Source organism: Typopeltis vanoorti, chromosome 24 (assembly GCF_054136105.1).
Source record: "Typopeltis vanoorti isolate ZY-2024b chromosome 24, IOZ_Tvanoo_1.0, whole genome shotgun sequence".
Taxonomy (NCBI): Eukaryota; Metazoa; Arthropoda; class Arachnida; order Uropygi; family Thelyphonidae; genus Typopeltis; species Typopeltis vanoorti.
This window is the reverse complement of record NC_143572.1, coordinates 12,657,283-12,681,607: the sequence shown is the minus strand read 5'-3', so window position 1 is coordinate 12,681,607 and position 24,325 is coordinate 12,657,283. Positions and strand designations below refer to the sequence as shown.

General features: G+C 33.7%; 1 protein-coding gene across 1 annotated transcript in view; it reads left to right on the top strand.

The window, feature by feature from the left end:
- The window catches only part of LOC150092932 (protein CEPU-1-like), a 268,908-nt gene that overhangs the window by 209,473 nt on the left and 35,110 nt on the right, over window positions 1-24,325 (top strand). The window contains exon 6 of the mRNA XM_090413398.1: window positions 15,195-15,485. Within this exon, the coding sequence (XP_090269524.1) occupies window positions 15,195-15,485 (291 nt within the window). The remainder of the gene's footprint in view (window positions 1-15,194; window positions 15,486-24,325) is intronic.

Genomic DNA, 24,325 nt, shown 5'->3' with positions numbered 1-24,325 from the left:
GAAAAGTTCTGCCTTCTTGATCTATTTTTTCTTTTTTTAACTTTAAATTCAGACATTGTTATGGGGGAAAAAATATAAGTTATTGAGGTAACTTTTTACTAACACACTATCATATTATAATGGTAACCTGTAACTTATTGACATTGTATCACGTGGCTTAAAATGGCTGCGTGACAAGTAACTTCCATGCAGTGTTGCCAACATTTGATGATAGAAACAGGGTACAAAGAATTGTAGTAATAAGTTTTACTTTTGTTTAAAGCTGTCATAAAACATTAAGAAGTTTGAATTTTTTTTCTGTTTTAATCCTTGCAGGATGTTAGAAACATTGATTTTTAGAAAAGAAATCATTAAGGTCGGGGGCCGGATACGAAGCCTAAGCGGGCCGCCAGTTTGCGACCCCCGATTTAAGGTATCAGTCCTGTACTATGTTAGACTGGTTGGCTTTTGAGGAGACAATGCATACTACTTATAATTGTTAATATAATTTATTTTATATAATTTACTTGAAAATAATAATTTTGATTTTAAGTTGATCACTTAATATCTTCTAGAAATGTAATTTATTACATTTCTAGAAGTTTCTGTGCGGCCTACGAAGTAGCATCTTTAGGATGACTGAATGCGACGCGAAAAATATTTCCTGCTTCATCACTGATTCGCTTGAATTTTTCTTCTGCAAAAAAATAAATAAATCGATTGATTAGCAGGCATACGAGGGAGATTGTAAAATTCTGATAAACACCTAGATAACTAGATAGCAACTGATATAAACACAAGACAGAACATATCTTAAAACCCTTTAACCCCATATTTCATCAAATTGTAATATTTTCTTTTTCTTTTAAGATATATAAGAAGATGTGAGAGGTTTGAAGAAATTCGAAGACACAGAGGTACGAGTCGTCATCACGTTTTTTGTGTTGCAAAAAAAGTTCGCAACTGATATTCGCTATACTTTATGTGAGACTTTAAGGGACTGTATCCCAGCATATCCATCAGTTCCAGATGGGTGGACAGGATTAAAACTGGGCATCCTAATACAACAGATGCCTCCCAGGTCAAGAAACCTTCCACAGCGATCACACCTGAAAACATCGATGCAGTGCATGCCATAATCCTTGATGATAGACGAATGCCAGCCAAAAACATACATTGCAAAGACTCTGGAGATATCCAGGGAACGAGTTGGGGTTATTATCCATAACATCTGGACATGCAGAAGCTCTAGCGAAGTGGCTTCCTAAATGTTTGAATGCCAACCAAAACAGAGAGGACGTGTGCTGTCATCTCAAGGGATTTGGGGTCATTTGATAAATCTGGTGCAAATGTTTGTCTTATTGTGACTATTGATGAAACATAGCTTCATCATTATGACCCAGAGACCAAACAACAATCAGTGGAGTTGAGAGAGAAAGGTTCTCCACGTCCAAAGAAATTCTGAATCCAAGCGTCAACAGCGAAGGTTCTTGCCATTGCTTTTGAGATGTGGATGGTGTAATCTTTATCACGTACCTCAAAATGTGAATCTATTGCTGTAGCAGAGACAGTGTGAGCATCATCTGCTCACACTATCGCTGTATGCGCAGGATCCGGATCCATCTATTTCCAATTCTTAAATTTAAAGAAACACTTGAAAGGAACAAAATTTACCACATATGATGAAGTCATATCTGCCGCTGAGGACTGGTTTGTGCAACGAGGGAAAGACTTTTTTCTCAGAGGATTGTAAATGATACAGCAGCGTTGTAACAATTGTACAACATTTCGTGGGGAATATGTAGAATAATGTGTAGGTTACATGGTTCAGCCTTAATTCCACCATGGAGATGGTCACAACTTTTCAGTACACCCTCGTAACATGTGCTCATCGGATGGCTTTAATCTTATTCACGTAAATTCTACATTTTGAATTATATTGAAGTCAGGGCAGGTAAAATAAGCAACACCCACAACGTTGAGCGCTCTTGTAGAAAAATAAGTAAAATATTGGAGATATGTACAGTCTGTAGACTTCGGTATAAAATAAGTAAACTTCAAATTAATAAAATATCTTTAGAGAAAGGAATGAAATCCGTAATTGCAACCAAACAAAGGTTTAGCCTTCGATGAGAATATAATAAAAATCGATATCAGAAAGAGAATCGTTATGAAACTTGATTGCCAGCAAGATATACTTGGAGTAAAAAAAAATCACATATTCAGTCACTGAATGTTGGTGAGGGATCAATAAGCAGGTTCAAGATATAGGCACTCCATACGTGTCTCTCCCTTAAAAAAAAAAAAAAAAAAGGCATTCGAATAATAAAACGTTTCTTATTTATTTTCTGCGTACCACATACTGAATACTTTTCGTTCTACTCTTCGAAAAATATTCCATAAAATCACTAAAATAACTGAGTCGCGACAAGCATTAAAGTGGATTTGGTTTATTGGATTTCAGTGTGCTGTTAGAGTTATTACTTTGGTTAATAAATTTTGACTTTCATATAGTTCTGCATCTAATTTCAGCCGAGTAATAATTTTCCATTAATTCTATCATATTAATATCTTACTGAGTGACTTTAAGTCGGGCGTGCTCCTTGAATAATGGTATGTCTTATACAATCAGGAACTGCCAGTATTAATTTTCATTATTTTGTGTATTTCCAAAAGAAACTAAGAGGAAGCGTCATATGGGAACTGGTAAAGAAGATGCCGAACAAGAAATGGTGGAAGAGTAATACTTCCTGAATAAAGGTGTGATTTTTCACTCACGTGAGCGTGTTTTGAGGAATGATCCCGTTTGACCAATGAGCGTTTACCTATATTGTCAGATGAGTTTGAAGATCAGAAAACAAAATCAGTTAAGATCAAAACACTGTTTGTTTATTAATGTTGGTGGTTTTGTTTCGTTTTGTTTCGACCAACGAAAGAATAGTTTCTTTCGTTGGTCGAAAGGTAATATGTAACAAAATAAATCCCCTAACGCCTTTTATTCCCCAAAGGGTGCAGTCGAGGTTTTAGTCCTAACTAACTTTTAGCCGTCACTGATAGTTGTTCCAAGACTATCGATGATCTCACGGCATTTCGAAAAGCGACTGCTGAAGACGATTACTGCCATCTCGTGGTCAGTAGCCCTAACACTATACATATCAGTGGCGTCGCGTGTCCATTTCAGTAGGATGTGCTGTCGTGTGGCTTATGCAACCCCTCACTACTACAAAGTTTACGTCAATTTGTCCGTATGATTGCATTTTTATTGATGCGTGAAAGAATGCATAGCGCATTTACGCTCATCTTAATTTGTCCAATGCAATTAATTGTAGGATAACTTGGAATACTTTCATTTATCGATGAATATAATTTTAAATATGGAAAGCGTAAAGGTCAAATGACAGTAGCTTCACGCGCGCCGTTTATGTGAGAAGCCCAAGGAGTTTACGCTTCGTGGTGAGATTAGATTATCATTGGCAAATACTAGAATGAGACACGGATAATTTTAATTTTGATACGATTTTTAAAAACAGTGGTGTGTATACAGTGTCCTAAACACGTGTTCAGATGAAACTCAGAAAACAAAAACAGCAACTCGTGACAAATGCCAACGTTCAGTTGGATTGGTTGACACAATAACCAATCACAGCTCTGCTGGTTTCTGGGTGCTACTGTCTCAGCACAGACCCTGCCTCGCCTTTTGGGCAGTTTAAAACCACTGGACCAATATGAATATGAACCGCTACCCCATATATATATATATATATATATATATATATATATATATATATATATACCAGAAGAAAATAACCTTACCTTTCGTCTCAAAGATCGACTAACTCAGGCTGAAAATGGCATAGAAAAAGTTACGGTAATCGACGACTACAATGAAACTTATAAAAGTCTTTCTCCTGACGGTCTAGCGCTGTGCAAGCAAAGATCAAATATAAATAAAAATAAATCTCTCAACGCCTTTCTCATTTCCAAAGGAGTAGCCCCTCACTTGTTTAGCACAAATAGTTTTGGAAATGGATTTCGGTGAACCTTCGTTATCTGTAAAGATTAATGCGTTTCTAGTCAGCATGGATAAAATATGTCAGAAAAATGCGAGTTAATGGCGACGCAGACACTGAGTAAATGGTAATAACTAATAGTATCAAAGTCATATTAATTAAAAACGGTAGAGGCAAATGTCAATAAAAATAATTATATTTTTGTCCAGTCAGCGCTGTACGAATAAGATGCTTAGTCATTTTTACCTTCATCCATACTATTTCTTTCCTTCTTTCTATATAAAGTTTTATTGTTGAAATCTGGATTAGACTTTTAAACCATTTCTGCCAAGTGGAAGAGAAAACGTATTCACGGTGATATTTGTACTGTCTTGTTGCTCAGAAATTTCGTAGAAGGTTCTTAGTACGAAATTAAATTAAGCAGAAATAACATCAAGCATTCCGAAGATGGGTTGAATACCGAAATCGATCTTCGAGCAGATGGTAGTGACAATTCTTAAGTAGACAACCACCTTCGTCATTTCGAAGTAGGTTAAAGTCTTAAATTCAATGCAAACAAAGAATTGAACAAACACGCGCTAAAGTTATTGCGAAGATGGAAAATGTGCAGTTAAAGTGCCCATCTTGTATTTCTTACTTTAATTATAATCTCAACGAAAACATTAGTTAAAGTTTTATGTCTGTTTCGGGGTCATTTTAGAAAAGAATCATTTATGCATCGAAACATTTTAAATCCGGGACAACTTTTCTGAATAACTGGTCTTAGATGAAAGCCATGATGCATCGGGATCAACTGCTTTATGTTTTAATGTCAATTTTACTATTTTTATAGAATGTTTGCATCTACGTCTAAATCAGTTAAATGAGCGTGGGTTGAAGATTTCTAGAGTCTTCGCTTTGGAGACCTGAAATGAACTATTTTCCAAAGGTTTTGTGCCTTTTTTAGAACCCCTTCACTTCATGCTTTGACGTAATTCATCAAAGGGAAAAATAACTGACTTAATATTCAAGTTCCACATTTGTGGATAGGTTGTTCATTCAAAATTTAAGATTACGAATGCCAAACCTAAAGAAAGCATTGTATTAGATTACCCAATAAGCTCCAAAATACAAATACAGACAGTGATCCTTGTAAGCAAATATTGCTATATTAGATTCTGATTAAAGAACAATTCGAATTGGTCGGTTAGAATTTCCATTAAAATATGTTTAAATGGAATTTTTTGAAAAACATAATTTAAGATTACGAATGCCAAACCTAAAGAAAGCATTGTATTAGATTACCCAATAAGCTCCAAAATACAAATACAGACAGTGATCCTTGTAAGCAAATATTGCTATATTAGATTCTGATTAAAGAACAATTCGAATTGGTCGGTTAGAATTTCCATTAAAATATGTTTAAATGGAATTTTTTGAAAAACATAATTTAAGATTACGAATGCCAAACCTAAAGAAAGCATTGTATTAGATTACCCAATAAGCTCCAAAATACAAATACAGACAGTGATCCTTGTAAGCAAATATTGCTATATTAGATTCTGATTAAAGAACAATTCGAATTGGTCGGTTAGAATTTCCATTAAAATATGTTTAAATGGAATTTTTTGAAAAACATAATTTAAGATTACGAATGCCAAACCTAAAGAAAGCATTGTATTAGATTACCCAATAAGCTCCAAAATACAAATACAGACAGTGATCCTTGTAAGCAAATATTGCTATATTAGATTCTGATTAAAGAACAATTCGAATTGGTCGGTTAGAATTTCCATTAAAATATGTTTAAATGGAATTTTTTGAAAAACATAATTTAAGATTACGAATGCCAAACCTAAAGAAAGCATTGTATTAGATTACCCAATAAGCTCCAAAATACAAATACAGACAGTGATCCTTGTAAGCAAATATTGCTATATTAGATTCTGATTAAAGAACAATTCGAATTGGTCGGTTAGAATTTCCATTAAAATATGTTTAAATGGAATTTTTTGAAAAACATAATTTAAGATTACGAATGCCAAACCTAAAGAAAGCATTGTATTAGATTACCCAATAAGCTCCAAAATACAAATACAGACAGTGATCCTTGTAAGCAAATATTGCTATATTAGATTCTGATTAAAGAACAATTCGAATTGGTCGGTTAGAATTTCCATTAAAATATGTTTAAATGGAATTTTTTGAAAAACATAATTTAAGATTACGAATGCCAAACCTAAAGAAAGCATTGTATTAGATTACCCAATAAGCTCCAAAATACAAATACAGACAGTGATCCTTGTAAGCAAATATTGCTATATTAGATTCTGATTAAAGAACAATTCGAATTGGTCGGTTAGAATTTCCATTAAAATATGTTTAAATGGAATTTTTTGAAAAACATAATTTAAGATTACGAATGCCAAACCTAAAGAAAGCATTGTATTAGATTACCCAATAAGCTCCAAAATACAAATACAGACAGTGATCCTTGTAAGCAAATATTGCTATATTAGATTCTGATTAAAGAACAATTCGAATTGGTCGGTTAGAATTTCCATTAAAATATGTTTAAATGGAATTTTTTGAAAAACATAATTTAAGATTACGAATGCCAAACCTAAAGAAAGCATTGTATTAGATTACCCAATAAGCTCCAAAATACAAATACAGACAGTGATCCTTGTAAGCAAATATTGCTATATTAGATTCTGATTAAAGAACAATTCGAATTGGTCGGTTAGAATTTCCATTAAAATATGTTTAAATGGAATTTTTTGAAAAACATAATTTAAGATTACGAATGCCAAACCTAAAGAAAGCATTGTATTAGATTACCCAATAAGCTCCAAAATACAAATACAGACAGTGATCCTTGTAAGCAAATATTGCTATATTAGATTCTGATTAAAGAACAATTCGAATTGGTCGGTTAGAATTTCCATTAAAATATGTTTAAATGGAATTTTTTGAAAAACATAATTTAAGATTACGAATGCCAAACCTAAAGAAAGCATTGTATTAGATTACCCAATAAGCTCCAAAATACAAATACAGACAGTGATCCTTGTAAGCAAATATTGCTATATTAGATTCTGATTAAAGAACAATTCGAATTGGTCGGTTAGAATTTCCATTAAAATATGTTTAAATGGAATTTTTTGAAAAACATAATTTAAGATTACGAATGCCAAACCTAAAGAAAGCATTGTATTAGATTACCCAATAAGCTCCAAAATACAAATACAGACAGTGATCCTTGTAAGCAAATATTGCTATATTAGATTCTGATTAAAGAACAATTCGAATTGGTCGGTTAGAATTTCCATTAAAATATGTTTAAATGGAATTTTTTGAAAAACATACCTTTCCACAACTACTTTCGTTATTATTTCGTATTGGACTATCCTTGCATCTTACCTGAATCGGCAAGAATGCCCATTATTAGTCATATTCAAAATCCACCGAAATTTCTCTCTTTTTTTATTTATTTTAGTCTGCGCGACTTTTATAATCATTATGCTTGATTCACCAATCGATACAGCTGCAGTGCGCGCTTGTCCGCGATTTGATTGATTTGTAGTCATTAATTTCACCTCTTCACTTTTAACTAGAAATGTCTGGTAGTTGAAAATGGAAAACTTTGTTGGGGTGGAGGAAAAAAATTAATCAAAATGAAAAAGACATGGAAATAAACAACCCTATTGTTGATGATTTTTTGAATACCAGGAAATACTTTATCGGCAGTTGTCAAAAATAAATGTATATGCACAAAATTGCATTTTTAACTAGACATTTGAACTATAACCTTTGGTAGCTTTACAGAGATTTATTAAATAAACAGAGCTTCTGAATTAAAATCATTTTAAAGAAGTATTGAACTTGGATATAGAATTATATTTCTATAAGTTCATGAATTTATATTTCATGAAATTATTTATATAACGGATCTTATGTTTCATAAGATCCATTATACTTTTATATATATATATATATATATAGTGCAAAGATGGTGTTGATAATTAATCTCGGACATATATTAGTCATAACTTATTTGTCACATAAGTTGATTCAGGTAATCCGTCAAACTTGCCTTAGGCTTTCAATATGCATCTGAAAATCCATTAACTAATCGCTTAGTTCTGTAGTGCTTTTCGCTTACTGCAAGTAAGTGTGTTCTTCATCAATAACAGTAACCGTGTAATTTGTGCTCATGTAAATTATTAGACCACAATAATTTTTGGAATAGATATACAGCCGATTCTCCTGATGCGTTCTAATATTTCACCGATAGTTCGTTTGGATCAGGCAGATAGAGCCAAATGATGACCTTTCTCAGGAAAAACTAACTGCAGTAGATCCGACAGTTTTCAATAAATCCTCTTCGAAAGCAGTTTTGTTGCCCTTGCTATTCAAGTCGATCTTCCAAGGACCTATTGTTGTTGTGCCGATCCCCCAACTTAATTTTTCTTTACTTCTCTGACTTACGTTTTCGATACGAAACGAAGTTCCTTAGTTATGGGGATTCGAAAGTTGATTGTTGGCATGACAACAAAATTCCCTTTTTAATGTTGAAGTTTGGATGTCGATATTATAAATCAGTCCCATCCGAAATGTTGGAAATCTATATCACATATTTTTAACGTATTGCTAAGTTCAGGGGTTAGATAATCTAGGATCCGTCATCCAAAGTATTGTCAAGCTACTTCAGATCTCCAATAAGGAGAGTGGTGGTCTCAAACCAGACAACGAAAATCACCTGACATCAAAAGACATTCACAAAGAAGAATCCGAATCCACATTGTAAAATATTCTTGCCATTGTTATTATCATCATTCTAAATGCTTGAATTTTGTATTCTTTCACTTACTATCCTCTATGTGACCTGATGACCAAGTACTATTCTCCCCATCATGACTAAATTAAAGTTTGGTCATTTAGCCTGAGTAAGTCGACTTCCTTCTTTGACTAAAAGAGTTAATTTTATACTCTTTGTTTGTTTTGTTATATTTATAGTTTTGTTAGTTATATCACACAGTCCCAATTTTTTGGTCACTATATAATTTCGTAAAATTAGCCTTTCTAAAAGATCATTTTGATCCGAACTATAAGCCTTTGATACTTTTTATTTCATCCACTTCTGCACACATAAATTAATTATTTTGAATCGGTATCACTTCATATATATCATAATATTAATTATTTGAATGATATTAATATTCCTGAAGTCAAATCCATACGTTATCTTTGATAACAATCCACAAAGTGGATTTATTTTTATTAAGGCCTCAGTGACGTTATAATTTTGAGTGTTTTCGTTTTTGTGGATTATTGCCATGAGTTTTGAGCATAAGGAGAAAAGTCTGAGAGAAAGCAAAGTTTTCCAAGCGATAGAAAACGTTTCTCTAAGTCGTAGATTTGCAGTCACATCATTTAAAGAAGTGAATGGCTAAAAGAGTACTTCTCCAAGAAAATGCTCTTTCATGGAGTCCAACAATGCGAAGTGTTCAAGGATCCAATTTATGTACTGGTTATAGCTGATCAGAATATATAGAAGCCACAAAGTACAGGAGAAAAATTCTGTTTTTCTCCTGTACTTTGATTCGGAACGCATGCAAAACGAGTGTCATACAAATCATAGTGTAATCTTTCCCCGAAGACGCAAGCACAGGCTTTACTTTCTTTTATAACACTAAATATGATGCAAACAAAATGATGAAGTATTATCGTTCCTAGATTTTCTAATGTGGCAGGAGGGAAATCTATTTAATTTTCTATGTCATTTGTTATATTGTTATCGGGCTAATTTTTAAGTCTTCCAATTTCAGATTTAACAGCACCATTAACACTGGCATCGCTTACCACTGGAAAACAGTGTGCGAGAAAAAAAAATCGAAAGCAGAAAAATAAGAATCAGAAAGAGTTGTATGCAGAATAGCGTATTTTGAAAAGGAAACTTTATAAGGGAATCATCGTTGGTAGTCGTTTATTTCTAAATAGCAATTTGGGAGCAATTAGTGCACTGGTTTAGAAGTAACTCACTCTACGTCTTGAAGAACATGGAGAACATTTCCAAGAGATAGTCATCTTACAGATGATCCCTAAAATGGCAGTGGATTGAGTAATATTGGAGCTGAGATGAGTCAATGCGATCCTTTGTCTGTCGATTATTTGAAGAATGTTAACGAATATCAAATGGGATACAAATGAAGGTTACCACAGCAGAAATGCAAATAAATTTTAACATTCTACTGCATCGTGACTGAGAGAAAACTTGTAAAATATTATTCCGTTATTATAAATTGAAACTCTACTTCAAATTGTACTCGAATATTCTAGCTATTCTAGCTGCAGTTCGAGGGTTTATTCTATGTAATGTTCATTTGAATTCTGAGTAATATCTCGTCAAAAGATATTTGGCAGTTTGTCACTGCAGTGATAGAAATGGGAGCTAATTCTTGGAACTCTGTAAATATGTGCTGACTGTGGTGATGTACGACTGGAACACTGTGAGTGGTGCATATGAAGGTACTCAAGCTTAGAATATCTCGAGCTGGCAAAGAATAATAAGGATTATGAAATTAAAGCACATTTGTTTTACCAGGGTATATGATTCTCACTTGAATTATAGAATTTCTCAAAAAAAAAAAAAAAAGAAACTCTGATTAGCTTAAAGATTTAGGCTTAATAACACTGTATCGTTTGGCTTAAAATGTGGACGATTTGAATGAAAATTCATATACATGGAACGCATGGAAGTATTCTTTCCAAAGGATTCATGATGAGACACGTGCCATGCTTTTGCTAACAAGTGCCAGATGTCCTAAATGTACTGTCATTTGGTTACAGTAGATACTTGGGCGCATAAATGTGTAATATAACTACTCGAAACGCTAACTGTAAAAACAGGCGAACACGAAGCCTAATTTAATATGAATACGTGCCTGTAAAATACGTACCTGTAAAAACTAGAAAAATTATTGTAATTAGATAAACATGAATTATTACTTTAGAAATAAACTACAGAGTATGGGAATTAAAACTTCGGAAATTTCTTCAACTATAATTTCTGCTGACCTTTTATTTCCATAAAAGCAAATATTTACTTTTTTTTTGGTTGGAGTTTACAGAATGCTAGTACATAAAATCTCAAGGTTATTTCAATACCCTTGAAATTTATTATAATTTTTATTATAACGATTTCTGATCAACAACGCAATGTATTCAGGATCGACAGGGATATTTGGAGGAACAGAATCTCTTAAGCTAAAGGATAATCTTCATCAAACCCTGTGAGAGATTAGAAATACTTCGCAGATTCCTAATTGATCATCATGCAGTGATAGCAAAATATTTAATTCAAACCAAGATGGCTAAAAGTGATAAACAAAATCGAAAAAGGGAAAAAAAGTTGCAAAATTGATTTGTTACAAGATTCAAGTTAAAAGTTTTTCCATTTCGGCAATAAGATTTCACGTTTACAGATAACTATAGTTACTACTTACGACAGAAGTGCTAGATAAGTTTAGAGTGACCTATCTCAGTGTTTAGTAGGTCACTAAATTTAATCCTTTTAATCTTAATATCTAATGTAATAGGTTTAAGCATCGTCCTCTTCTTTTCACTGAAAGCAACAGAACCCTTACTTTGAATTTTATTTGCCATTCTTAACAACAATAAAATAAAATAATAGTTATAAACAGTTTATTATTGACAGTGTAACGCCAAAACAGAGAGAGAGAGAGAGAGAGAGAGATGCAGTGAGAAACGATGCCGTATTGCTAAAACTGTCATATGCGTGAACACCCTAAAACTGCCATATGCGTGAACATGGTTCATAAATGAAAAGCGTCCTAACAATTTTGTACAGTCACTTCAAGAAATATGCAAAAAAAAATAATAAATAAAATAGCAGTCAAATTAGAATAAGTAGCAAATTGAAAAGACATATCAAGAGGAATACGAAAAAGATTTATTCCATGACACATATATTAAAAATATATGTCCTGGAAACTCGGGTTTTTCGTCCCGTAAACTCAAGAAACTCGACCATAGAACCCACACTGCTTTCAGACAGAACATAGTGATAGGATTAGGGACCACGAGATGGCGGCACTTGTCAGCCGCATATCTTCACCGGTGCTGTGTATAATTAGTGATAGTCTTATACCAGCTATCTCTGATTGGCTACTGGTGAAGACTGAACTGTCTCCTCGGTCTCCAAAAGGCTCTAAAAGAAAGAAATCTTTTAGAAAGGCTCTAAAACGGCCTCGCCTATTCTCTATAGGGGAATAAAAGGCGGCGTCAGCTGAATTTTTTAATGTAATATATAGAACAAAAATAATAGCTTTTGAAGGAGAACCCTCAGCAAGGAGTAAAATATTAGAATTAGTAAATACTTTCAGATACCCGGAATAATCATATGAAGATGAAAAAAGATAAGATTAAAATATCAGAATGTTTTTCATACCAGTATACAGTTTGTAGTTCTTCAGAGTTGAATTTCCAGTTGTTAATATTTGCAACCATTTTTCGAAAAAAAACTATCATTTGTGCTTGAAAACTGACTTTGTTCAAAATCTCCGTACGTTGTGGTAGATTTGCAGCTCTTCGTCATGAAGAACTCAAAAGTGCATTAAATACCAGAAGCCAGAACAATCTGCACTTGCAGGCCATGCTGTCCCTTCTAAATACAAAGTTCTTTAGTAAAATACTAAACTTCTACTAAGAACATTTTGTTCATGTAATGGTCTCACAAAGAAAGCAAGGTTGTTAATCATGCTGCATTGCCGTACTCCCAACAACTCTGATGGGTTGCTGTTTTGTTTTTCTTAACACTACTCGTCTAAATTATTATATATATATATATACATAGTGTTTTTACACTCTTCCTAAATTTTACTAAATTCCTAACATAGTTAGGAATATAGTTGGCTCTGACGGACGTGCTTTGCGCAGAAAGGGACAGTCCGTTCCCTGAGAGATATGAGCGGCTCTGTTTGAGAGTAGGGTTTTGTCTGTCTCTGAGATTATGGCTCTCCTTGGTGGTGGTGGGGGAGCCAACGCTGAGTTTATGGTCGCTCATTGTTGGGTGATCTGGCTGATCACACGAGTTTTGGGAGAGGTAACCACGCAATTAAACAGGGAAACCGGTATCGGTAGTGACCCTTCCCATAATGCATAGCATTATACATGTCCGCAAGGAGATGTGCTTTGCATTATGGGATACTAAGGCAAGCGATGTGAAGTCCTTTACCACGCGTTGCCCCAGTCCTGAAGATACTTCAGGAGCAAACTTTGTCTGCTTACACTTGGATAAAGGATTAAACCAAGTATATATAAGTTCTTGGTATCTTTAATTTATAGTATAACCAAGTGCAAAACTTTCAACAACTATGGTTAGGAATAAGACTGTGCTGCGCTATACAAATTCCTTTTCCCTTCATGCTTCCATTGTTTAATTTTCTGTTATGTTAGCTTATGACCATCAGTATTTTATTTTTATTTCTATGGTGCTATAAATCAATTACACTTATTTCTATATATAAATTATTGATGGTGATTGCTACAAACGTAACACAATAATACATTTTCCATCTCCTACCAATAATACAAAAGTCATGTAAAGAAATAAATGGTGTATAATTAAAACTTATCAAACAATTCAAATTTTGTAAATTATAAAGTATTTTAAGTAAATTATTTAGTATATAAGTTTCAATTGTGAACTATAGAAATAATCTACTTATACTATGCATTTTGTTATTAAAATACTGAACGATATTTTTTCAATCGGTGACAGGACACAATTCACACAGGTATTGTTCATCTGCTTCTGGTAAAACACCACAACGGCTGTGATTTAAAAAATCTTAAAAAATAATTATGTAATAAAATATGCTAATAATTTTTACGAGAATATTAAGTAGAGAGGTCTGGTATACATTCAGCTACAATGTCTATAGTAAATAAATGCCATGTTTCTTCTCCTTCTTCTTCTACCTGGATCAGTGGAATCTTGCAATGCATCCAGCCCATCTCCATTTTGAATGCATAATGTAACTTATGATGATGTCCTGTACACCTGTCTTTAAGAGCCACACCAAGCATACTCCAATCCATTTTTCTCTTGGTAACTTTCAATTTGTGAATCAAAATTTGAGTTAGGTTCCTGGTTTCATTACCATATGCAAGTACAAGTAAGACACAGTAATCGAAAGCTTTCTCCTTCAAACTAATGGGAATGTCATCTTTGAAGATGTCTTTTATCCTCCCCAAATCCATCTAACGTAGTTGTTGTTTTATTTCTTGCATTTGTCTATCTTTAGTTTCTCTGATTAGTCCCAGGTGAATGCCCATGATCAGTCCCATGAATCTATCCTCTCCACTTCTCTGTACTCCAATATAATTATTCTTTTTTGGTGTTAAATTGTCGTTCATATTAGAAGATTATGAAGACAGAAGCCAAAACTCCTGCTCTGAAGACCAAACATAACATCTGCCATTTCGGACCACCAATAAGTAAATTGATGATCTCACAAAGCAATGAATGTCATCTGCCATCTAGGTTGCTCCTGGAGAAGGCAGTGTGGAATTGCCCTGGAGAAGTTGTATAGTGCATATCATAGACGCATTAGTCGCCCAAATGCACACTTTAGTATTTTATGCAAAATTCAGTTTTGTGTAAGAGAGCCATAATCACAATCATATGTAAGCGACAAATCCAAAAGCTAATTATGAAGCAAAACATCAGAATCCATCCGTCCACTTAATAGTATTTGGGAATCAGATACCAACAGAAAAATTAATTTCAATTATACTGGAAACTAATTTACTTAAAAAATTGTTATATAAAACGTCGGAAATGTCTTCATTTTTCATTTATTCCTTATTTTTCTTTGCGCTAGATTCCCACATATCGAATAGTCAACTACAGAACACCAACAGGTTACTTTTGTTAATGCATTTTAAAAGATTTATTACTTGATGTCAATGAGATAAAACTCATTATCATTAGACACCGCTAAGGAGAAAAATATTAATCTGAATTTTATGTTCGTGGCCCCCAAGAGCTTCATATTAGCATTAAAATAATTCAATGAAAGGATACTAAATATTTGTTGCTATTTTACTGGCATGTAATTAAATAAATATTTGCCTTTTAACATTTATTCTAGAAAATGTTGTTGCAACTTCATTTTTTTTCATTTATTTCCTTTTAAGTTCCACCAATGATTTGGATTCCAAATCAGTTAGTTGGTGCTCCGCTAGGAACGGACGTCGTCCTTGATTGCAACTTAGAATCCCATCCACGATCTGTAACGTATTGGATCAGAGAAGGCGGTGCCATGATTCTCACTAATTCTAAGTTTGAAGCTACTTTATTATCTTTGGGTCTTTATAAGGTACAAATGCAACTAATGATTCACAGTCTCCAAGCAGATGACTTCGGATCCTATATATGTGTGGCCAAAAACTCGCTAGGAGAAACCGAGGGCACGATAAGACTGTATGGTAAGTACTCCCAACTGCTGATAACTTATTGCAATAAATTGATGTGCATACTGATTTGGAACGTTTTCTTTCGAAATGCTGTTTATTCCATAAGGTTATTCATTAGCATTACACGATATTGCTTAAGAATATAATATCGTTTCTTATATTATATATACTGTATTTAAATTTATTATAACAATTTATATTATCTTTCTGTCTTATCTTTACCTTTTAATTTTATTTCATCTCTATTGGTTATCAGTTATCTACAATCTATTTATTTTATTTAGAAATGCAACATTGTATTATCTGTACTTTAAGTATGCTAACGAACTTTCTAATTTCCTCAAATAAGCATGTTTCTAATTTAAGTCTATTTATAAAATAATCCAAAATTTATTCTTTTGAAATAAAATAAAAGTTAAAATATAATTTTATATTTGAAAACGAAAAAAAAATTTGGATTTTTTTTCCTATCCAATTTGCTATATTACTTTTCCAATGTGGATAGGTAATACACCAAAAAACATTTTAGATGTATTTTTATTTAATGCACTCTTTTGGCGTGACGTCTTAGTGTATGACTAAGAGGAGATCCAGGGTAACAGATGGCAATGCTTTCATATTCGCATTGATCTTAATGTTTTTTGCCGTAAACTATAGCATTTTACTGGTTTGTTCGAATGAGTTGAGGACATTTATTTTGAAATGTGATCCATTTTGGAATTCCATTCAAGATCTAGATCAAGAAATATTGAAATTTTGAAACAGGCTAACTACATAAACTACGTATGCACGGAGTGCTCATTGCCAAGGAATCTTATGCAGCACACAATTGTCGGTTTTGATAAACTTATATTTAAAAATGTGGATTACGCACGATAAATAATTGAAAATTATCGTCGTCATAGGCAGCAAAAAATCACCGCACTTAATGTGGTGACTTATAAAAACTGATGAAGTTCATTTTAAAATAATAATACTCCAATTCTAATTCCGTTCTTCTTAATATTACTTACTTTTATTTTCTTTCTTGAAGAAAAATTAATGATGAAATATGCATCCAAATTTTGAACTGTCCAGATTTAATTATAGAGTAGGCGTAGCATAGGGCGGAAGGACTTGAATTCAAATGTAGTCGAGGATGTGAGGAAAATTTATAAGGACTTTTCAAGTGAAGGTGACTTAGTTGGTCTCTTTTTTTTTTTTTTTTGGTTTCATAGGCAGATGATAGATTTTATGTTCCGTGCAAAAGTGACCAGAAGAGTTCCAGCTCTATCATTACCAGACTTAGATTTATAAGAAACAAAGTTAAGTTCGGTCCAATGGTGATTACAGACCATTGGGCTTGACAATTCGGGAAAAATCGGGATGAGATTAATGATAAGTTAAAGAGTAAATATCTGAAAACTTCCAAAGATGAATCAACGGATAATGTTCGGTTATTGGTTATTACCACCAAAATGAAGAACAGTATTTTGTACAACTTCTACATAATTCCAGAAAACTTAATTAAGTGCTTGTTTGCTTGGTTGTTTCCACTTTGTACGTTCTTATACTATTCACTGGCCTCGTTTAATTGGTGTTGAAATTTGTTAACTAAGTTACTTCTAAATACACATTGTGGAGAATCCTATTAATTATCATTTCCAATTCAATCCAGCTCAATCACGTGACAAACACTATAAATAAATGGCAAAGACAGTCCTTAAAACTAGTTATTGAGCGTAATCTTTTCACGCGGACGGCTACACACCTCTGTAGATTACTCAGTCATAGAATTGGTATCAGAATATGTTTATGATTTCTCTCAACAGAAGAAAACATCACCAATGTTATCAATAATACAAAAGGTGTAGAATAAAGGCTGCACACAGACAGACAAAATCTAATGCATGATGCAGTACCTAATTTGGCTAAATCTTAACAGTCCAAAGCTAACGTTCAGGCTACTACGATGAAGTCAGATTGCTCTGCGGTAACTAAATCCTCTGCCCACACCTTCATTAATAATCTAATGCTTATGAACGTTAGGAATATATATTAAATGTAACTCATAGCCAAAAGTCATTAGACCAGCAGACGACCGGTCGATGCGTAAGGTTAATTACATCTTCAGAGAAGATCGAGTTTCTTAGGTACCACTGAGTGGTATTGCATTTCAAAACGGCACTCTGTTTATTGAAATCTTGAAGTACAATAGAAGCCTTCTTGGGCTCCAGAGCAAAGTCTGTTTATTTTCTCACATTTTTCCTAGCGTACACTTTTTCATGATGTTTCATGATTACATTTGACATTATGTAGAGCTATTAACACATTGAACCAAACCTAGTGGTAACATTTTATTGGTCCGGTAGAGTATAATCTTCTCCCATTATTCTTCTGGATGTTTGTTTGGAGGAAATGGAGTGGTTGGATCGTGCAGAGATATGATTTCTAGAAAAGTTCGATAAAATAATTTCAGCGTATGGTTTAGTAAAGAATTCCTTACTGCGTGTCTTTTCCAAGTTTTCAACTTACCTTAAATTAATGACCAAAAAGTCAGTCAGAGAAAGAGATTCTATGCTGGGGGATAAACAGTTCAAACCTTTCGGATCTACTTCAGAAAACTGTTAATATATATGTGGTCTTAGTTACGATATTCCAATTCTAACTCTAATCAGCTAAACCATGACTACCATTATTAACAGAAACTAAACCCACTTTTTTTTTAATTATCACAATCATTTCACTTTTTCTGAATTGCACACTCTTCGACTCTCGGTCTTAAAGGACATTTGCCTTATCATGCTCGTTGTGATAGCTGATTTCAGAGAGTGTCTAACCTAGACTTTCCTATTTTGGATTGTCTCGATTGAAAATCTGTTGTGTGTGTGTGTGTGTGTGTGTGTGTGTGTGTGTGTGTGTGTGTGTGTGTGTGTGTGTGTGTGTGTGTGTGTGTGTGTGTGTGTGTGTGTGTGACTTCTACTCACAAAAGGTAGTACGATCTATTATAAACATGTGTGTGGACTAGGGGGATGTTTCAATTATTTATTCTACATTCGGCTTTGAAATAATACTGGATCGAATATCCACTTATATAATTTTGCATCGCAGAATTGCAGCCTTTTGGCTCTTTATTTTAATAAATTATTTATTATATTTTATTCAGTTTTTAAATATTTTTACTTATTTTGCACTTAATTCGGAAATTCCACTCTAGAGAATCGAACATGGAATCGAACCGCTTTAGATTTCCAGTAAGCGATCTCCACCAGATGATGAAACTTCATCTCCCATCTAAAGACAATCGTAAATATCTCAGCATTATTTGAACCACCCACTCAATGTTTTCCTATTACAGTCGTTTAACGAGGTTTTTATAGGGCTGTTTCTTGAGCCGTTTCCTGTTATATAGAAATTTCTTAAAAAAAAAAAAACCTAGAAAATTAATGATATCGCAAATGTTAAAAATATTATCAATAATAACAATGAGAAAGACGTCGAGTTGTAAAAACATTTTCCGATACTGCCTGACGCAAATATACAATTTATATATCCTATCCGTTTGGTGTCACGTGGTATTCTGAGACTTCGGTAGCAGTACAAAGACGCCATCTTCTTAGAATCGATGATATGCCTGAGATCGTTCACATTTTAAAGACATGCAGAATTTCCTTGGAGGTGATGTGCGTGCGTGTGTGTGTGGGTGGGTGTGTGTGAGTGAGAGAGAGAGAGAGAGATGATGGAATGGAAAAAAACTTACGAAGTGCATTCAATAGTCAGATGGAAAATGTAATAAAATCGATAAAAATTATAATATAGCTGTAAAAAAATGTTTTGTTGTTTTTGGTTTTTGGTCTTCATTTTCATTTCGTTTTTTTTCATTATATATAACATACCACAGTTGCATTAATATTGTATAACAAATATGATACAAGTTTCATACCTACTTCTTTAACTCATGGCTATTTTAATGTGTTTTTTCATTGTTGTCAAGCTATTATCTATCGCTCTTCTTCCAATACACACCCGGCAAGGGGTAGAAATAAAAAACAATGTTGATCTTGTAAAAGGCCTTGGAAATGAATAATCTAGAGCGATGAAAAAGATGTTCAATTGAAAGAAGTTTTCTTGTCTTATGCGAAGGTATAGGCTCTTTTTACTCACGAACTTGGGGTTTAACTACCTCAAACAGCCAAACGGGCAGTAACACAAAAGAAATTACCAGACATAATCTACTAGTCTCGTAGTCATAGCTATCTCGACCGAAATTACAAATAGTCCAACTGTCCCATTCACTATGACAATCATCTTCCTCATATGATGTTAATCCTCTGAGAAGGCTTACAGTCCATTGATTGAGAGATTGAGAAGGATTTAAAAATAAATGAAAGACAACGTTTACTTACAGCTTACCTTGCTGAGGAAAGAAAAATGTTTCTTGGACGATTTCTGTAGACGCAGATGAACTCGGATTCAGTAATGTAAACTATAAATTTCAGTGCTACTAAAATCAACGAATTCATATTTAAATAAACTATAACTTTATTGGCATTATTAACACCGCTGCTACAATCTATCACATAGCTAACATTAATAATTTCAAAGTTGAAACATTTAATAAACCTCGACTTTTCTTTAGCGGATTGCTGGAAAATATTCCTTCCGACATTTTTAATTAACGGTTCGGTTGTCTAAATTCTGAGTTAGAATAAAGTCATGCACATTTGCTAGAGTGCTGTACGTCTCGACACAAAGCTGTCAGTCACAGAAGGTCCCTTTGTGTAATAATGCGAAGCTCACAATGGCCTCTTTCTCCATTCCGAAGTGCGCACTTCGTCCCGAAAATGTCACTAACATTCGGACAGTATGTTCCGACAATCTGATTCCACGCTCACTTTACCATTAAAATTGTTCTAAATTTAAAATTACTTCCAGTTCCAATAAATAAAAATTTGGATGGTTCCCAAACATGAGTCAAGCGTATAATTGCCGAAAGTAAGTCGCTCTTGCAAAAATAAATAAAAATAAATAAATAAAACCCTCATCAAGATTGCCAGTACGTTCTGTCGTATATAATTCTGTCTTCCTTCGCCACCTCAACTGATTATGCTAATCCCCTGCAAATAAAACGTTTCCCACTTTTTGTTACCCTGAGCAAAGCTCATTACTCAGTGAATATCTTCACCAAGACGTTGGCGAGGAGAGCTTCAATGCGTGACTGTCAAAAAGTATTTTGAGTCTAGTGGAGTGTTTGATTAAATTATTCTCTGGACTAATGAACTTCCTATTTACTGTTCGAAATCAAACTTTTATTCGTTTTATTTATTTTGTTTTCTCTTTCTGAATACGCTAGTTCGTATTGATAAATTCGTATGTGCGCTGACAGATCTGCAAATAGTAAAGAGATTGTGTGTGTGTGTGTGTGTGTGTGTGTGTGTGTGTGTGTGTGTGTGTGTGTGTGTGTGTGTGTGTGTGTGTGTGTGTGTGTGTGTGTGTGTGTGTGTGTGTGTGTGTGTGTGTGTGTGTGTGTGTGTTGTCGCGGGCGGGCAGGATTTATGTCAAAAATATTCGGTACATTAATAAACAGATTTATTTTGTTTGTGTTTATTTAAACATAAACTGAATGTTGGCAGAACATTTTAATCCAAGAAAACCTTTTCCCGTATAAGTTTAGTTCTAAATTTAAATTAAAAATAAATAAATAAAATAATAATATATATATATATATATATATATATATATATATATATATATATATATATATATATATATATATATATATATATATATATATATATACACACACACATTTAAACAAAAGTGGGTAGTTTCCTGTCAGTAGTCCAGATATAGATAACTGTCGGATTCTGAAAATGTAATTGGGGAAAAACAGCAACAAAACACAAACTTGAGAATATCAACGGGATTGATTCAAAATGCAAAGGCTTTAATTATTTAAGAATAATGATCACAGAGGAGATGGAACAACAGTTATGGAAATAAAATCAAGAATAGCTAAGTCAAAAGAAGCATTTTGGAATTATAAATGGCTAATGACCTCTGGAATAATTACACAGATTAAAAACAATAATAAAATCCTATGTGTGTTCCACATTGGATTATGGATGTGAAACGTGGACATACAAATCCATAATCAGGAAATTGCAGGAATTTGAAATGTCGTGCTATACGAGAGAACACTGAAGGTTTCTTGGAACGAGAAAAAACTAATGAAGAGGTATTGAAGTTAATGAGAACCAAAAGAGCACTCATGGAAGACCTTATAAAGAGAAAGTGCAAGATGATAGGACACATATTAAGAGGATCAGCAGAGAAACCGTCTCTGAAAGTACTGGAGTAAAAGATGTCCTGGTACATCAAGAACTTCCTTGGTTGATGATGTGAAGAAATGGATGGGTAACAACAGTTGCTACCAGATCAAAAGGAGGCAGAAGAACGGACCTCTGAATTATCTTGATTGCTAGCCTTCAAATTGGAGAAAGTATTTAAGAAGAAGGAATGACAAAACTAAGATTTCTTAGTTTGAGAAATTTCTAAGCTTAAAAAAAAGGAAAAAGATAAAAATATATAACCAAATCAACTACGCATTGAAATTGGCTAAGACCACAGCAGAAAGACAATAAAAGGTTTGAAGTTTTAAAATAAAATGTAAAATAAAAATATGAAAAAATAAAACTTCCAAGAGTTACATAAAATCTAAATTATCTTACATGAAAATAAATCGCTTGCTTTGTGTTGCCTACTGGAGAAAACACGTATATATGGATTAAAAAAATTGACTGCCTTTGGTGCATAAAGCGGCATCTAACTATTAGCACTGATTTCATATAAACTTAATGATCTATTAAGCATTACACAGTTCCTAAATGCAAGAAAATGCAGTCTTGATGCAAAAATATAAGTACAAAAAGATATACGTTTCACAGTACGTGCTAGAACACCCACTACTTCGTAATAAACCAGTTCTTGAAGGCATGGACCATTGATCGTTGCAATTCTAAAAGATTCGGTGTTTTGGAATAGAGGCGATACGAGTAGAATACAAGGTTCGCTACGATCTTCAGGTAGACCATAACGACAATACGTTGGCCACTGTGAGATATATTTTGCTAGTCAGAATTAAAAGTGCTGTTGCCATGGCGGCCCAAACAACCTCGTTTGAATGGTGTTAACTCTACAAATGCCCATTAACTCGTATCGTTGGTGCCACACGTATAGCCACCGTTTGTGCACTACAGCTGAAGTTCACTTTTTCTTTCTTCTCTGGAAGTTTCCAACTAGCATGCTACTGACACCACATCAGACGCTTTCAACAGTGACTGTTGTTGTTGTGTTGGGGATAGGATGGCTTATGGAAATTTAGCTTTGGAATTCCATACACCACACAACATAATCTGGACAACCATACCTGCAATCCCCGTGTTGGGCTGTGGTGTCAGTTGTGGAAAGGTCTTGTCGATTATTCAGCAAGAGGAATTACACCAATCGCTCACCACGAGCGTCCACCTTTAGTTGCTTACTGTCCATATTAGTTAAGATAGTATCAAGAGAATGGTGTCAAACAGGCAAACTAATAATGTGTGAGTTTCGAGATGGAAATATTCCACGATCGAACTTTTTTGAATTCAGCGATATTCATGTTTTTCTATAACTGTAATTTTAATCCTGTGGTTTATGCAACATGTACTCAACTACATTATACTAGCATGCTGTACTACACGAACCTTGGCGTTGAGGGGGTTCCTGTTATCTCAGTATCTAAAGCTTGTTTAGGAATCCAGTAAAATCATTTATTTCGCAATTATATAAGGTGCTTTGCAATGCTGCTAAAGATTTTATAGAATTATCATGCCAATTTCTTCAATGGTTAAACAACTCATCTCCTATTTAAAAATACCATTGGGAACATAGTTAAGTGGCTCTATTCAGTATCAACTTAAAACCTGCTTTCGGTGCCATTTTTTTCCCGCAGAAAAAAATGACATTGAATAATGTAATCTCACACTTTCCCAGGATTCGTGAAACTATTCCACTGAAGATAAATTATCCTGTTTTTTATTTCCTACTTCAAGAATTGCAGGTATCTGAATACTTTCTGGTATTCTGTGATGAATTGTCGGCAAAATTAAGCTGTTGAGAACAGGTCGTTATTTTTCGATCCTACGAACCTGGTTACGAAGTGCTCTGAAGTCAGCGATATAAGAAAAAAATAATAATATATATACTTACGGCGTTGTTTACTTGAAATATCAAAAGCCACATACACGAATTCCCCCACTTTTTATTGTCAAGTATTATTAGCTTTTCAGGGGGGTGGAGTTTAAATACATTTTTCCCTCCAAACTCAGACATAAAACAGATAAATTAAGAAAATAACATTAGGTAATAACTAATCATTTATAATTATATATATATGCAAATAGAAGTATTGCGTAAAATCATGTTCACATAAAGATAGATAAGTATTTTGATTTTAACTTGATGTGATTAGGTATACGGGTGAGTGCAATAATCTTCACCGTGGAGAGCGAATGTTTCATTAAAAAACTTCTAGGTCAGTGATACTGTTAGCACAAGGTGGGGTTACATTATCCCAATTTCATCCTATCCACTTCCAAATGAGTCCGCGCCAACTGATAGAAAGCATCTAGATAGGACGCGCCCCGCTTCGAAATGGATATTATCTGATCTGTTCGGATTGGTGGCTATCAGAGATTTTATTGCTGTGTTTCTTTGTGTTTGCGCTTTGGTTTTGGAACAGGATTTCCGAAACATTTGGTAATATTCCCAAATGTTTCAGAAATATTTATTGATTTATTTTGCATTTATCGGAAATCATAACACAAACACAT